Source organism: Coccinella septempunctata, chromosome 1, assembly GCF_907165205.1.
Source record: "Coccinella septempunctata chromosome 1, icCocSept1.1, whole genome shotgun sequence".
Classification (NCBI taxonomy): Eukaryota; Metazoa; Arthropoda; class Insecta; order Coleoptera; family Coccinellidae; genus Coccinella; species Coccinella septempunctata.
The window spans coordinates 12,097,333-12,116,377 of NC_058189.1; the positions used below are offsets into that span (position 1 = coordinate 12,097,333).

Genomic DNA, 19,045 nt, shown 5'->3' on the forward strand with positions numbered 1-19,045 from the left:
AATTAGGTATCAAAAATGCTTCGTTACAGGGTGTGAAAGTTTCAATTTGAATAAAATTTTGCAGGATATGAGAATGAGTAACCGTGCCTGTTTCAATAGAAAACGGTAATTTGACTCATATCACTGTTCCTGCCTCTTTCTTATTTTCAATAGTCTGTGGCATTTTGCAAAAAAGTGACTCTTGTGTTTTTTTTTCGTAGGACGTGTCATTTTTCATTAAAAATATTGCAGGGTAGTGCGATTACAGGTACCATCAAATTTTTTTCTCAAAATCAACATGTCCTACAGAAAATGCAGAAGCCACTTCTTCTTCTACATGCAACAGATAACATACAAAATAATTGAATAATAGTTCCTTTGACTAACATTCTCTTTCTTCGTTCTAAAGTTGATAAGTTTGTTGTTATTGATATTCCTTGATAGTGCTGAAGAATCTCGTTAGAACATTGAATATAAAGTTAGACTTATTTGAAGAATATTTATGAATACAGGCGAAATCTTCGAACTGATAAATCTATCTAACCTATTGCCACATTTTTGAGAGATTCCTACTCCGCGTAGCAGGATGATCGTACACTAACCAATTTGCAATCAAAAGATATCCTTCTCCAAATATGGAACAATTTACACTGGCGGAAATTCACCTGGTATATGGTATAGGCCATAGGGGAATTTTCGTAGATGACATGCAACAATTTTGTGAATTCAAAGCTTCCTCTCAACATCCTGTAGGTGATGTTTCACTGTCTGCTGTTTCTTCTTGTACGATCTATTGTTTCGAAGGCATAATTTGGCTTTGCCCTGAAGAAGCAACAATATATGTTGCGAAACGTTGGCATTAGCTAAGATTTGCTGATTTTTGCACCTTCCTAGTTCCCAATAACGTACACCTACATAAATTTTATGAAATTTCTGAATTAAACTTTCATTTTGATAATTTCATCATTAAATCAAACAATAAGAAATGCAGATATCGATTAAAATTTATTCTGGGAGGATTCTGCATTTCCTGCAACTTTTTAGGATAGTCACTCCCAATCTCTGGAACAAAATCCATTGAAAAATTGAAATAAACGATTTGCTCCTGCCTAAATTCTTGCACTAATTTGTCAGTCGCAAATCAACTAGAAAAAATTGTTGCCTGACAATGAAATGAAAATAAAGAACTTTGGAAATTATAATTTCACATTGTAACATTTCGGAGTCTATATCAGACTCCTTCATCAGGCGAAAATCAATTTTCGAAAATCTTCTGTATTGTATCTTTTGTTTGACATTAATTGTCAATACATAGAAACAGAGACTGCATAGAAACGTTGATTCATTTAATTTTGAAATTACCGGAAGACAATTCCTTCTTCAGTAAATGAATCCTAGAAATAAGAAAACGCGAACATGAAAATAATATTAAAAATAGACAAATTAATAGATCACAGATAGCAGATCATGTTTGTTCTAATACACGAGACCACATGATGGACCGGAAAAACACTAATTAGTGTTATTCCAATCCATCATGTGGTCTCCTGTATTAGAACAAACATGATCCGTCATTAAAATTTAAATTCTAATGACGGAGCCGGACCATTATAAACAAAAGATTAAAGAATCTACGTGTATTTTATTAGATCAAAATAATAATTTGGCAAATTGTTCGCTAGGAACAGATCATATTCGGATCAATTTACTGCAGAAGGAACTGTAAACTGTCAAACAAAAGATGCAATTCAGAAGATTTTCGAAAATTGATTTTTGTCTGATAAAGGAGTTTGATATAGACTCCGAAACGTTACAATATAAAATTATAATTTCAACGTTCTTTATTTTCAGTTCATTGTCAGGCAACAATTTTTTGCTAGTTGATTTGCTCCTGACAAATTAGTGCAAGAATTTATGCAAGAGCAAATCGTTTATTTCAATTTTTCAATTAATTTTGTTCCAGACATTGCGAGTGAAAACCCTGAAAAGAAACAGGAAATAAAAAATGCAAAACGAAAAAAATAAGGTTGGAAACAACTTTGAACTGATGTTTCCCTCTTCGAAAATTATGGGTATTTTGGGTAAAAAGGGGATGGAAAGTTCAAACACAAAAACTGTTGAACAAGTGTTAATTCGCTTCATAAATAATCAAGTCAGTAAAGAGACTCCTTAATTCATAATTATTTTCGCACTCAGAGGGGTCATTCAGAACCGGGAGACTCGAGAAAGACAAAAAGGTGGAAAAGGAAAAACCGTTTGAAGGAGCTCGTTTATTCAACAAACCAGAACAGGAGGCGGAGAGTTTTCTCCCAGCTTCCCGGAATAATTAACCCTGATTCCTCCCGAAGTTTTAAGTACCGCAGTTAATTAGAAACACTGAAGCTGTCTGGGTCGCGACACTCCGGCCGGAAAACGGCCCTTTAATTTGGCGAAAAGCCGGGAAAAGCCCTCGGCTAATTGTAAAATTAACATTGCCGGGGAACCCTTTCGCCGAATCCACTTGTTGAGCGCGAAAGGGTTGGATTTTGGCCATCGTCAACGTCTGTCGCGCCAGTCTGATAGCGGGGTTGAAGTGATTTATCTTTTCCCTAGACGAGAGGGATTCCGTGGCGGCAATCTCTTTAATCATCGAATTAATTTTTTCGTCGCCCAGAGTGAAGATAGAGCCGAAAAAGAGGTGTCGGATAAATCCGGAAGGGTGTTCGAGAGGGAGAATATAGAAAAATGTGACAAAGAAGTTGGGAACATCACTTTCGATAAGTCCGAAGAAGTACAACTGATTTATTCTTTCGGAAATCTGCAGAAAGTCATGGATTTTCGATAGCGATATGCTTCATGGGTGTGAAACTATTCTTGTTGGACCCATAAAGTATGGAGGGTGAGCCTTAGATTCGTACAAATATTTCTTAAAGTCAAAAGAAACACTTTTTTCTCTTACCATTTTTTCCTAATCGACTCGATTTTAAAGATACAGGCTGTTGAAAAACCATAAAAAAATATTATTTTTAGTTCTATCTCACAAACTATTTTATCGAATGAAATGAATTTCGGAAACGAAAAACTATTTCGTTTATTTGATGAACCTTTTTCGAATACAAGATATCACCCACGTCTTCCAGTTTACTCATTACGTACCATAAAAATACCGAAAATTGAAAGAACCCAACTTTTGAAACTAAGTTGGACACTGTCTAATGAAAATTTGAACGTTTTGTATAATAAAAGTATTCCTCATTTTTTCTCGTATTATGCGTCGTTTTTGAGTTATTTGATGTTCCCAAATAAATATCTGTGAAATTCGAAAAATTGGGTACTTTGACCGAATGCGATCTCTTTTCGAAAGATCCACAGATGTGTAGTGGCACAGATCATTATCAAAACTTACAATGGGTGTATCTTTTTATCAGGGCCGAATCGAAAAAATTCTATAGTGTTGCTTTTGAACTCAAGAATATACTAAAATATTTGAACAAATCAAAGACTCACCCTGTATTGTTTAACAATCGCAGAATAACATACATACATGGTGATTTATACAAAAAAGAAACCCAGAACCTGGAGATACAATATACATATGACGATTGAGCTTAACAAGCCTCATGAAATCGGAATAGCCATGAACAAAACATGTCATGTTTTTTCATCTATAGAAATGCAACAAAGCTTAATAAAGAAATCTGAAGAACATACCTTGTTTGTTAGAAAATATATTTTGCTCAATATCATATTTCAAAAAGCTTTCGTGTTATTAGAAATCAAAGTTTTACTGCTTTTATTAGAATTGCATCTTGAAATACCAAGTTGGCTGAGATAACATGTGTTTTATAATAAGTAGGCTTCTCTCAATCAATGGTATTTTTGATATCGGATATTATCACATTAAGTTCGGCTTAATAGTCATATAATTTCATTTCTAGATTCTCCCTTCATTTTAAATCACCCTGTATATCCCATGAATATCCGCTATTGCTAAGTTGTATTGATGATCCATTCATCCATGATCCATTCCATGTAAACGAACGATTACAAATAATTCAACATGATAACTTCCTTATGCAATTTGGTTTCTTTCATTTTGACATATGTAAAAAATTGCATTTTTTTTAAAACCATTGACATTTTGAAACGATTTACTTTTCGTAACCAGTAACGAAAAGTAAAATATTTCGCAACTGGTGATAAAACCATACTTGCTTCCATAGTAACGAAGTAATAAATAAATATCTGCGAATCCACTAAACTAGTTTTGAAATGAATCTAGGACTTCAGGAATTTTCGTTTGATTTTTTGTAGGTAATAAATAAATTTTCTTTTTTCCATTAAAAATTGATTAGTCACTATTTGATGAATCGATCAACTATATCAAGGGTGTACCCATATTACTCAGTGAGCTATGTTTTCAGTAGGAAAACTAATGTTTTTTTAACGGGATTTTGGTTTTTTTCCACGAACGATAAAATGAACATAAGTCTGAATTACCATAATTTGTGAAAGATAGTGTGTGCCATGACCTAACTTCCGCAGGATCCATTTTTTGACTTGCTAGATGGTGGTAGGCTTGTTTCATAGACTTTACCCTACTGAAAGTCCCCAAGAAAGCAAAAGGAAGAAGTACAAGGATGTCAAATCTCCAGATCAAGCTGGCCTAGTGACTCCATTTCTTTGGGAGATGTGATCAGGGAAATTGTCATGACGGAGAGTCGATGTGGCGTGGGCTGACTGGCATATGGCTCCATATTATTTGAATCACATATCATCGATGTTATAGTGATTTCAAAAGATGCATTCAACATTGAGCGGTAGCCATATTCATTATGAACGAATTCTCAACATCTTTTAGGAATTGCTTCACAATTTTTTCAATTGCACGCCTATTTGGTCCATTATGCTGGCCGAAAAAATAAGGTTCTGCATGGTCCTCACTGGACCAAAAATTTTTTCACGAAAGCCACACACTAACGAGATTTTGGAGTTAGTTGGCATTTCAATGAAAAACTTCTTCAACCGTAAAAATTTATAACTTACAGCCCTTGTGTTCATGTTAGGTGCGAAATATTATCCAACCCTCTCTCTACTGAAAACCTCATCTTCAAATATCACAAAAATATTCCAATTTCCCAAAGGAATGGAAAAAATTTCAATGAAATTTTCACGGATTATAAAGTCGACAAGACCCACTGCTCCCTTCAAAAACTTGCCAGAGTTAATCCAACAAGGGATCCAAAAGGAAAGATGAATTACGCGGCTGAAAGTTATCAACCCTTTGGCTTCCGCAAATTCCACTTGTTGCTCGGTGAAAGGGGTGAGAAACACTGGCCATTTAGTTATCAATTAGCCGAGTTTAGCTGGCAATTAACCCCGAGCGTTCATGATACCGAGGGAATGAATTACTGCCATATCTTCTGCCCGTTTGAAGATCGAACGAAAGGGTTGAGAGAGATATTTCGCTAGGGAAGGGATATTCAGATTATTCTTCCGTTCAATCATCATTTAATGGGGAATTAAAAATTTTTATAATTAGAGTCGAATTCACACTTTTTAACAGTGATACTCATTTAAAAAAAATACCAATATATCAATAGATATAGCCGATAGCTATGGATTACAAGAATATGTAATATAGATTTTTTTTGACATCCTTATTATTTTCCTCAATTTTGATATAACATAATATCATCAATACAATGGCTGTTGATTCTAGCTTTTTGTTTCGAAGGACTTAGTGGCCTGTGATATGGGAGGTTGGTTGTTTGGATTCAATCTAACAGCCCCTCCAACAGGCTCAGAGATAACCCCTCCATTTAAGCAATTTCGGTAGGTATTTCAATATATACAACGAGATGGAGTTTTTCATAAGAAAATACAAAACAAACATTCTTTTTTAACGTTACACAATCTGTATTTTTCATGTCATGTTGCCTCAGATTGAAATGATAGCACAATAATTCAGTTTCAATTTACTATTTACTGTGTTTACTCAATCTTCGTACCTTGATACTAGATGAGTAGAGCTGTGCTTGTATTAAGCATCCATTCGAAGTGTCCGTTTTTTTTGATACACTCATGCCTAACAAGTTGGAGACAGGCTAAACGTTGAGTCATAGTTGGGGAGCCCAAGAGGGAAATTTGGGATTTACTCTAGTGTATGAGATAAATATAATGGGAGATATCTTGGACCCTGTAGGGTACCTCTACCAAAAATAAGACTTGTATATGGGGGGAATTGCCTAGGACAGCCTGTCAGAATAGTAAAAAAAAAAACGATTATTGTACAAACTCGAGCATGTCAGCTTAACAGCGGGTTTCATAAAACTTTGATTTTCCGATCAACGATTTGACAGTCACTCGATTTCTCAAAGGAAATCACTGAAATCTTTTAATTTCTTAATATATTGATGATGTAGCAATTGAGAATAATTGAATGGACGTATGAACATCATAATTTGATGCGCAAATGATGTTCTGAATGATCGTGACTGAATTATCGATTGAAAACCAATTGACGTCTATTCGTCAATCAAGCGTTGATTCCCCGATCAAGCTTTATGAAACCCGGTGCGGCAGTTTCAGTAAGACGAAACAATAAAAATTTGCCATAAAGGTCACAAACAACAGTTTCGTTGAATTATCTCCTCTCCTGGGCTTCAAATTGTTTTCGCATTCATTATAAAATTTGTAGGCCATAACATTTTCTACAAATTTTGTCCGAAGCAATTTTTTCTACGTTTGAACGTTTTCGAGATATATGGCGATGAATGTTTATTAGACTGGGTTTCTACATTGACCTTGGCCTTTCGCATGTGTGGCTTAGCTCCTCGCCTTTATCGCCCTCTAACTCGAAAACGGTTGAGAGTATGTAAAATTGCTTCAGACAAAAGTTGTATAGAATTTTAGTATCTTCAATTTTCATTATGAATACAGCAAGTATTACAGGTACAGAAAGGGAGATATTTAAAAAAATGTCTTGTTATCATCTTCAAACTGTCAGATTAAGAAAACCCCCCCTGATTATTGTTAGATTAATGGGTCAACACGTCTGCAACACCGAGATTAACCATTTGTATGAAAACCTGACACGCCCGAGTATATATAAATAACGATTTTTTTTTAATTTTCAAAGGACCGCTGTGACCTTGCGTCACGTCCGAATTGTCAGTCCCTTGAAAAATATCTTCCTTTGGGTCCAATTAACATATCCTCTAAAAATCTGACACGCAGGAAAAAAAAATTTTTCGTAAGGCCAACCCCACCAGGCAAACTGACAGATTAACATTAATTTATAATCAGAGACACGTAGGATCATATTCTGATACGCTCGATTATGCACACCTGACGATTTCTTTTTACATCTTTGAAAACTTGCAGACGCTTTCCCCACCGTTGAAAGTACATACAGCATGAAAGTTTTTTTTCTTTCTCCCATCTAATCTTCAAAATCCACTAGGTCTCCACGACGCTCGAGTAAATCCCGATTTAGTATCGTCGGTTCCCCAACTATAATACCTATTTCAGCGATTCCAATAACTTGGAATAGTAGCGAAAAGCAACGTAGCACTCACGCACAACTTGAATTGGGTTCAAAAAACAGCAACAACAATCCTACCACGGTTTTGTGGTCCGAAAATGGTACGTGTTAGTAAGGTCTTAACGTTGAGTCTCCTTTAATTTTAAACAAAAATACGCCCATTTGCAGGGACGTTCATTAAGATTTAATGCCCCATTAAATGGTCCGTAAATGGTACGTGTTAGTAAGGCCTTAACGTTGAGTCTCCTTAAATTTTAAACAAAGTTACGCCCATTTGCGGGGACGTTCATTAAGATTTAATGCCCCATTAAAATTTTAAACTGTGATTTTTAAGGTGAGAATGGAGGAAAACATTTTCAAAGGAGCATTAAATTCTGAAGGACTTTCCTGCGAGTAGGTGTCTGTATAAAGAGAGGACACATGTGCCAACTCATAACATAATTTCGACAATCCCTAAGTGAGCTTTTTTAATGAACTGAAATTTCCTTGACCAAAATTATTCTTCAATAATTTAAATCGCTATCGACAGTTCAATAGAATAATTTACGTTCTCATTTTTCTTCCACAGTGAAGGAATTAGAGTTGGACTTTAGTGGAATTGATTCTTCCTAACTATTAGAAATTTTCGAATGTATAATAATTTTTGGGGGCCGAGAAAAGTTCCGTCCTTGGCAAACTTCGCTGGATTGAACATTTCTCTGTCCCAGTGGATTCCGGCTACGCGAAAAGACCTCGAGAGGAAAGAAAAAACGTTAGGTACTGTCATTTCGTATTCAAGCCCACGCTCCATCCGAAATTCAGCTAGGCTGCTGAATATGCGAAAACTGAATTAGTATTAGGGCTCCCTTATCGGAAATTGGTTAGTTTATGTGTTGTGTGTGGATGAAGGAGAGGAGATTCCGATCAATATTTTAAACCCGCGGGCTCGTTTTAAGTGCCTAAGACGGCTTCATTTCTCGAGGGTGAACGGCGTGCGTGACTCATTTTTTTCATCCCTTATTAAGGGGCAGAAGAATATCTACACATAAAAAATGCAACCCCACATTGTAGCGTCACCCTCGCTTTCCCCCTCCCAAGTTTCCAAATTATATCGGAAGATGTTTTAAAGGAGAACGAAAGCAAATTAATCTCCGGAATATAATGGAGGGTGAGTTCGGGTAGTAAGTCTCCTGAAAATCCGTAATTATTATTTATGGGCCCTCTCATTACCCGCGATCAATCAAGATCAGTGAGTTTTTTGGCGAGGACACTTCTGGTTACGGTGTGAAATCAATGCTCGTTAAAATCGTGAAGAATTATACGTAGATCGAGACAGACGGAGACAGTGGCGTCGTCATAAAAATCGATTGTCTCTCCGAGCTTGTTCAAATTTATAACCAGAGCGTTACTGAACTACAAATCAATCTCTACTTGTCTCCCCGACGAACAAATCTATACTCCATTCACATTTATTTTAGTAGTCGGTTGGCCATGAAATAATTTTCTCAAGTTTTTGTCACTAGTAAGGTTGGCACTCATGAAATGTCGTTAATGTCATAACGCCGTTGCCACAACTTATATCAATTAATATTACGAAAATGCCGAAAGTGATTGAAAAAAGAGACAGGGTTTCAAGAAGTGCTATTTAGAATTTAGGTCCGCTCATTCAAATAGTTATACCCTGATATTCTAAAATCCACAATACGTCAGACGGTAGCGAACATATTCAATGTAAGAGAATTTATATAATGTTTCATCTGAATCTAAACGACTTATATTTCAGCTGAATATTTCCACAATAAGAAAGATTGTGAATGAAGAGGATGACAAAGAATTTCCTTCTATTGGGAGACCCAAAAAAGTGGTGGCATTTGAGAATTTTATGTTTGAGTGAATTAATGCGAAAAGTTTACTACAGGATTTTCGATGAATGTCATCGTAGAATAAGTTCCTGAAAATTGATTATTCTATTTTTCATTTGACTTGTCCTATACATTGTGAATGTCTTAAGTTACCAATAAATACCTAATTTTTATTATTATATCAATGTATTAAGATGAACAGCCACAAATACGCGCCAGTTGTCCTGTTAATTGTTTATTCATGTGAAATTTTTGTTCAAAGGTGAAGTTCATCTTGACACGAAACTTCCTTTAATTCCTTTTACTTATATTGATGCAAGATTTTTTTGTTGAAAAATTTAACATTCTTGTAATTATTTGTTAATTCCTTCGGGAGATACCCATTCCCAACCACTGCAACATATGCATTTCATCTTCGGGTTAATATTTTTGAAATCTACAACTGATGTTACCTATTCAAACTTTAGCCAAAAAGATAACGAACATTAACTATCCTCAAGCTAGTGCATATTATGATATTATACTGATCTCTTGTATTTTCCATGCAAATAACTGGATTTGGTATGCCTTCAATCAGTTAGTATAAACTTCAATTATGTTCGTCACATATTTTCCGAAGAGATTTGACATTCTGATAAAATACGTAATAACAGAAACTTTTACGTAGAAGGGCTACATAGCGTTGATTTAAAACCCAAAAATGTTTTGACAAGCTTCATAACTCCACATTTTCGTACTATACAGAGTGAAATGTGTCAAATTTCCATGGCCAACCGAGTGCTGAAATAAAAGTGAATGGAGTATAGATTAAATTTCAATCGATATCTAATAAGAATTGTACATTCAAAATTGACTCGAAAAAACTCGGTTTATCGACATATAAATTCACGTTTTGCTAACTACCAAAGTCTGAACACGGCGTTTTTTGATCTTGAAATGAAGCACGCTCTTTAGTTCATAGAACAAGGATTACGATGAAAAAACCGATTCGAAACTTTTGCTTGGGCGAATAGCTAATAAGTATAAAGAGAATATTCTGACGTAGAATGAAACTAATCCCGGCAAAAAATCATGGAGCGAATTAATGAACTCAATATCCGTAAAGAACGACGCCGCATGTCCGAAGAATTACCATGGAAGCTTCCATCAAAACCCCGGAGTGGTTCGATTTTCATATCATTAAGGAGAATAATGGGGGACCGATGAAAAGAACGCGCTTAATTAAATTGAGATTTCAGTCGGCTGGGGGAATACATTAAGATATTAATGAATTATTGGAGCATTTTTCGTAACCGGCCGCTCGATGTGAATTATCCGCTTTTTTTTCAAGAAAGGAAATGCTTTTAACAAATTGGGCTTTCCGTTCCGATAGGTAATAAATGTTGATTGATTGCCGGTAATGAGGAGTCCTATAAATAATAATTATATGGGTGTTTGTGTCTCCCCCGCATCAGGTTACATTATATTCCAAGAGATTAATTCGTTACGGAATTTTTATACTTGGACGTCTTGATGAATGTTTACGAAAAAATTCAATAGGCAAAAACGCGCATTTCGAGTTTCCTTTTAATTCCACGCCTCCTCTGCACTGAACATTTTCGTAGGTCTTTTATTATGGTAGATTCATTGTCTGAGAAAAGTTTGAGCTAAGCGAGACATAAGAAAGAACGAGAATTTCTAAAATTACAAAACAGGGAGAAGATAGAATTGAGGTCAGCATATATTCGTATTTTATTGATGTGATTAATTTTATCCAGACACAGAATTTAGTTTCTTCATTTTGACCAACACATTCTATAATATATTCATTAGATAGCATCCAACTTAGTTTCAAGAGTAGGGTTCTTTGAATTTTTGATATTATTAGGGTACGTTATGGTCATAATGAAAAACCTGGAAGTTTTGTGTTCGAAAAAGGTTAATCAAAACTATATTCCGAAGTTCATTTCATTCGATAAAACCGTTTGTGAGATAGAACTAAAAAAAAAACATTTTTCAGAGGTTTTTCAACAACCTGTATAATTTAAACCCAGCCGATTCGGAAAAAATGGTAAGGAAGAAAAGTGTTTCTTTTGGCCTCAAGAATCTACTGTAAAAATTTGTACGAGTCAAAGACTCACCCTGTAAGGTTATCAGGGGTGGCATACCTCATTATAAAAACTTAAAATGGTTATATACAGTGTGTCTGTAAACAAATGCGAAGGACTTAGGGAGATGATTTCCCGATGAAAATAAGCAGGGGTAGTTCCTGTAAATTTTTTTCGAAATCAACCTACTCTCCAAGATGCAGCCTTAATTGCTGAGGAACTTGTCATCGCCTGCCAACTGTCAACTGACAGTTTTTAATTTTTTCTACGTGTTCTAAAATACACTGGGTCATAAAACTATTGATAATATGAATATGTTACTCACACATTTTTTTTAGATCTCATAACTTTATTATTAGGGGTTGAAAATAACAACATGTATTTTAGAAGGAGATAGGCATTCTATGGAACACTTATGCCATGAAATGGAATAAACAGTGATCAGAACTGCTTCTAATTTTTATTTATTTCGAGAAAAGTATCGCCTGTATCGAAATGTTGCAAGACACTTTTATTTCTCCAGAATTGAATGGAAAACCATAAGAGAATTCCATTTTTCGATAATCTATCCCACGGAAACAATTTTCGAAGGAAAATCATTAGGAGTTGTTATTTTCAACCCTTAATAATGAAGTTATGAGATCTAAAAAATTTTGTGAGTAACACCTACTTAGTGCTTCATATTATGTATAGTTTTATGACTCAGTGTTTTCTAGAACCCGCAAAAAAAAATAAAAACTGTCAACTCGCCATCTACACTTCCAAAGGTTGTATCTTGGAAGGGAAGTCGATTTCGAAAAAAATTATAGAAACTACCTCTGCTTATTTTCATCGAGGAATCATCTCGCTAAGTCCTTTGCATTTGTTTATATTATAGACATCCTGTATTTTTATCTCGATCGAATCAGAAAAAATGGCAGAGGAGAAAAGTGTTCCCTTTCACTAAAATAATCTACCGTTAAAATATATGTACAAATCAAAAATTCACCCTATATTCTGCAAATTTCTAGGTCGACAGAACTAGTGTGTGCGGTAAATTAAAACTCTGACTTTCCGTTCTTTGCATTTGAGTTACTTACACAATTAAAAACAAAGCAATGACCGTATAATTGAGTGTCAACAAATTATCTTCGAAAATTATGATAAAATAGATAATTAATTAAAAGTACATGTATCGCTAAATGATAAATAGGTGGTCCCCTACAATAACGAATAAATTTGAGACGGATAATGATAACATTCTTCATCTACCACACATTTAGCTTTCATCGTAGGAATCCAAGTGTGACGACTTAATTTCCATTAAATACCCGCAATACATAAATTAACTATGAATTTTAATGGCCAATTCAGAAATTAGGTCAATCTCGTCCCGAACGCTTTCATTGCGCTGGTATAAAAAGACAATTGAACTGATTAACACCAAATGTGACCCTGCGTGCTTAAATTAGTAAAATAAAATTAATTACTGACCTTTGCCATTGAGGCCAGTCCAAAGTCACATTGCGAAGAATCGTACGCTGAAATATTGAAAAAATGTATAAGAAACCAAACAATTTCAGAGATTTTTTTTGGAACTTTTTAAGCACGTCAGGGTCGCGTAACACAATGATAATGATCTGATTATTGGTATCAGCTGATACAGAACAAAAACGGTGTTTCCAACATGCTTAAAACGGACAGTAATTGCGTTCGATGAAAATTGTTTCTCAAATTTTTACTTTCACTCTGGCTGTATCATTTGAAAAAAAATTTTCATGGACCGTTAAATACGAATTTCAAATTATATTGCTGTGTATATATGGCGAAAGAAATTATTTCTTTCGTTGTTTTAAAACAAGAAATGTGATGAAATATAATTGGATCGGTTCTTGCATTGTTTAAATGGAGAAAAACATTTTATTCATCATACTGCGTAGATTTCTATAAAATTAATAACATTAAGGAAACCTCATCGAGTTTTGGACTATTCCAATCGAAGTTCCCTAAGAAAATCAGTAGATACAAGACCAAACATAGACACTGGCATGCGTATCACAACATAGGGAGACATTTTTTTCCTAAAAGAATCATTGAATTCGAAAATTTATTCAAGTTGTTCTCCTAATATCTTGGTATAATTTCTGGAAATCTGATAATTTCATTCAAGAAATTTTTTTGTGATCAATGTAGACCATATCACATTTTCAATGTTTATCATTATATTATATTAATCCACTGGAAAAATTCCTGTTGCTTTTATTTTTTTTTTACTTTCTGGAGTAACTTTTCCGCAATTATTGTCGATTAACACGCTAAATCTCCAAATTATATCAATATTCCACGTCAATTCATCGTATCGAAATCGAAGTGGAAGACTGCCAAATTTTTCCGGTTCGGCTCATTTCTTTCTATCGCAGCAGTCATTCCACATGCAAAATAGATGTTGGTGATTTAGACCTGCTGGTCACGTCTACAACCTGAATTGCTTCGCATAAAAATCCCCGAATCCAGAAATTGAAATACAAGAAATGAATTTTTGTCGTTCAGATAAATGGATCTACTTTCGAATTCTCGTGACTATTCTTTTTCAATGAAAATCATCGCGGCAGATTTATTGCAGCAGATAATAAGCTCGCAACTGTGATAGAAATTTTCCGAGGGACCTCAGAAATAACAATAAGTTAAGGGGTGAGTACGAGGCTAGGTTGCCAGGTGAGTGGGTTTGCCACGAAAAATTCTGGAGACATAGTGACTGAAATAAGTGTTGCATACTGTTGCAATGTTTGTAGAATGCAAAGACTAATCGTATGCGTTGAGTTTGCATGGGGGTGAAATTTAAAATGTTGATTATTCTGCACGTTTGAAAATGTTTTAAAATCATGAAAGGGGCAGATACAGATCGAATGAAGTGAATTCAGCTTCACCTACTGAAAATAAAAGTTATTTAGTCAAAAAAGAAAGAAATTGTGTTCAAAGTAGTACATAATTGACCGAAAATTAATAATATTGGAAATGATTTAGACTTTCGAACAATTGGTTTCCTGTAATTGTTTTAAATGGATACTACATCAGACGATATTATATCATTTACATCCTAGCACAAACAGGAATGGAGATAATGGCCAAATTTCAATTTTGGCCTATAACTCAAAAACAAAAGAAGATAGAGGAATGTAGTTAATGGCATTATTAGTTTCTCGAAAAAAGACGACTTGAATGGTACACTCATTTTTCTCTATCTCGTTGGGTTAAAAAGTTGTAGTTCAGGTATCACCAATTTTGCCCACCCTGTACATATTAATTTCGATAACATTCACACAGAATTCATTTAGAAAATTATTTCTGATTTCCAGTTCAACTTAGACAAGTTTTCTTAGCATCAATGTTGCAATTTTAGCCTTCTATATTATGGGGAAGCAAGATATCATAGTTGTGGCTCTCCATATAATCAATTTCCTTCTATGATGATCGTGTAAAGAGCCAAGAAGTTCGGATGCAAAAAATATTGCCCTCTTTGATCAGCTGATTCAGAACGTAGTCGGAATTTTCCTCATGAATACTAATACTTCATAACATTTATTGATCTAAAATTGATAATAATTAACACACTTGAATACAGTTTCGACAACCAATCTTCAAAATTGAGAAAAATCAACTATATAAACTGAGAAAAAAGGATTTATTTGAAGAAAATCTCAAAATCCTCTTCAAAAATTACAATGACTGCATTAACTTTTCACTTCGAACTGTCATCACCATGTCGCTACAATCTACATTTTAATTCCCAATCTGGCAAGGCCCATTGATTGAATAATTGTCATCGAAGTTTCCTGATCACATTTGACAAGAAAACAAAGAATGACAGAAAATGTTATCGTTTTTAAGAGGAAAAATTCTATATCTTCTCGATGGGTTCCAGTGTTGTCGAATTCAGAAGAATTATGGACTCTAGTGAAGGCATTCTACGTCACAAAATTTTACAAATTGAAATGTTAACTATACTCCACTCGCATTTATTTTAGCAGTCGGTTGGCCATGAAATAATTTTCTCAAGTTTTTGTAACTAGAACGGAGTAAGGTTGGCACTCATGAAATGTCGTTACTGTCATAACGCCGTTGCCACAACTCATATCAATTTTTATTACGAAAATGCAGAATGATTTTGAAAAAAGAAGCAGGGTTTCAGGAAGTGCTATTTAGAATTCAGGTCCGCTCATTCAAATAGTTATACCCTGATATCCAAAATCCACAATACGTCAGCGAACATATTCAATGTAAGAGAATTTATATAATGTTTCATCTGAATCTAAACGACTTACATTTCAGCTGAATATTTCCACAATCAGAAAGATTGTGAATGAAGAGGATAACAAAGAATTTCATTGTATTGGGAGACCCAAAAAAGTGGTGACATTTGAGAATTTTATGTTTGAGTCAATTAATGCGAAAAGTTTACTACATCAGGATTTTCGATGAATGTCATCGTAGAATAAGTTCCCGAAAATTGATTTTTCTATTTTTCATTTGACTTGTCCTAAACATTGTAAATGTCTTAAGGTATCAATAAATACCTAATTATTATTATTATATCAATGTATTAAGATAATTTATAATGTATTAAGCTACAAATACGCGCCAGTTGTCCTGCTAATTGTTTATTCATGTGAAATTTTTGTTCAAAGGTGAAGTTCATCTTGACTTGAAACTTCCTTTAATTCCTTTTACTTATATTGATGCAAGATGATTTTTGTTGAAGAATTTAACATTGTTATAATTATCTGGTGATTCCTTCGATAGATACCCTTTCCCAACTACTGCATCATATGCATTTCATCTTCGGGTTAATATTTCTGAAATCTACAACTGATGTAACGTATTCAAACTTTAGCCAAAGAAGACAACGAATATTAATTCTCTTCAAGCTAGTGCATAATATATTATACTGATCTCTTGTATTTGCCATGCAAATAACTGGATTTGGTATGCTTTCAATCAGTTTGTATAAACTTCAATTATGTTCGTCACATATTTTCCGAAAAGATTCGACATTGTGATAAAATACGTAATAACAGAAACTTTTTACGTAGAACATACGTCATAACCCCACATTTTCGTACTATACACAGTGGAATGTGTCAAATTTCCATGGCCAACCGAGTGCTAAAATAAAAGTAAATGAAGTATAGGTATGTTTCGAAGGGTCTTTTTTTTATTTTGAGTTTAATCTTTCACGTGGTGGATAAAATCACAAATCATTCTGAATTCGATTTTGTAGTTTCAGGAAAATTGCTAATTTCTACTGAAACGAACGTTCAAATATTCATTAACAAAAGTTTCGTCATAAATCATGAAATTCCGCTGAGCTTGAAGCTTCAGGAGTCGGATAAACTGGCAACCCTGATCGAAAATTAATCGATGTTGGGAGATTTTTATACGGAATAGTTTTAGTCAATCAGTAGCGATTGGGGTTGATCGCAACAATTCTGACGCTGGCCTGTTTTGAACACGTTCTCCCAGTTGTACCACGGCGTGCGGGGTATTTTATATTTAAATGTTGCATGATTAGCTCATATTAAATAAATGTAACGTACTCTCTTAAAGGTTCGGTTATAATTTATTTTTTATTGTCTATTGTCTACGGACATCTCACGCCATTATGAACTCGATTTCTTTCGATTACCATAAATCTCGTGAAATACAAAGGGAAGATGGCGTTTTTATGTTTAGATACGTATTAAGATTTTCGAGTCCTGCGGGATAACTGTTTGCCAGGGGGAAACATCGTCAAGGACTCCGTGGGGGTGGATTGAGTGATACGTTCGACTGAGTCCTTAACGTTTTTTATCGCAAGTTCTCTAGGAAGAAAATTACTACTAAACATGTCCAAATGAAATGAATATTTTGGAAAATTGATCATATCAACTACTTCACTCAAGTTTTTTCATGACATTGTGCACAATATTCAACGAAAAACGAAACATTATAAGAACCAATTAAAAAAATTTACAGATGAGTTCATTCTAATACACAATTTCATGGGAAACAAATTATTTCAATTTTAATTTTTCAACTGAAATCGAAAAAGCAATGGGTTTAAAAAAAACAAAAAGCCTACTGAAGCATCTCTGGTCGTACAACTCGACTAGTACAAATATTTTAACAGTAGATTCTTGAGACCAGAAGAAACACTTTTTTCCTATACCATTTTGTCATATTCGGCCCTGATAAAAAGATATCCATTTTAAGTTTTCATAATGAGCTTTGCCACCCCTGGAGGAACAAAATAACCTTCAGAGTAACAATCTAAATCTTTGACATAACACATCTGTAGATCTTTTAAAAAGAGTTGCATTCGGTCAAAGTAACCAATTTTTCTAATTTCACAGATATTTTTCATTAATCAAATTACTCGAAAACGGCTCATTATACGAGAAAATATGAAGAATACTCTTATTTTACAAAACGTTCAAATATTAATTAGATAGCATCCAACTTAGTTGAGTTGAGTTTGGTTCTTCGAATTTTTGGTATCTTTATGGTACGTAATGTCATAATGGGAAAACTTGAAGACATGGGTGATATCTTGTGTTCGAAAAAGATTCATCTAATAAATGAAAAACTATATTCCGAAATTCATTTCATTCGATGAAACCGTTTGTGAAAGAACCAAAAAGAATATTTTTTATGATTTTTCAACAGCTTGTATCATTCAAAACGGACCGATTCGAAAAAAATGGTAAAGGAACTCAAGAACCTACTGTTGTACTGTTTAAATATTTGTTCGAGTCGAAGACTCACCCTGTATAACCTTAAAATGAATGGACACAAACAATAAATCTGTTTGCCTCAGAGGGCACTTTTTCCATTATAAGTTGATATAGATACATATGAATTTCGATAATATTCACACAACTTCATTCACATATCATTTCTTATTTTCATTTCACTTTGGACAAGTTTTCTTAACATCTATGTTTCTATACAGGGTGATTCATAACTATTGGGGCAAAATATGGCGATAGGACCAAATATACCTCAATAAAATATTACTGTGGAAAAAGATAGAGGGCGTTGAAGTTGAATTTTTTATAAGGGGTCAAGGGGACACAAAAATATCTTCTTCGAAGTTCGAGAGTACTTTATTAAAAGAATTAGAAAAGGCATAGGAGTCGGAGGAGGCCAAGTAGAACATTTAATTTATATGTATTCTTTTTATGTTACGTTGTTTTCAATTATGCTTTATCGTCTAAATAAATAAATAAAATAAATAAATCGTTTCTTCAAATCCCCTTCCGATGCTCTGAACTGTTCAATTGTGTTTTTCTTAAAAACGGATGGAAAAATATAGAGTGAAATTATTAGCAAAAAACGAAAAAAAAATTCAACTTTAACGCCCTCTATCTTTTTCCACAGCAATATTTTATTGAGGTATATTTGGTCCTATCGCCATATTTTGGTTCGAACAATCTGCTCTTAGCATATGTCCCAATAGTTATGAATCATCCTCTTTATTTAAGCCATCGAAGGTAATGCAGAAGGTAAGATATCCCAGCACTGACTATCATATAATCAATGTTCTTCAATTATGATCATGTAATAAGCCAAGAACTCATTTTGAAAATTTTCCTTCT

At 34.2% G+C, this 19,045-nt stretch overlaps 1 protein-coding gene across 4 annotated transcripts in view; it reads right to left on the reverse strand.

Moving 5' to 3' along the window:
• LOC123322892 (zinc finger homeobox protein 3) overlaps positions 1 to 19,045 on the reverse strand; it is a 191,455-nt gene that overhangs the window by 15,896 nt on the left and 156,514 nt on the right. The window contains exon 6 of one of the 4 annotated variants that reach the window (XM_044910968.1): positions 12,906 to 12,952. The exons of the other annotated variants lie outside the window; for them this stretch is intronic. Within the exon in view, the coding sequence (XP_044766903.1) occupies positions 12,906 to 12,952 (47 nt within the window). The remainder of the gene's footprint in view (positions 1 to 12,905; positions 12,953 to 19,045) is intronic. 4 annotated transcript variants of the gene reach the window in all.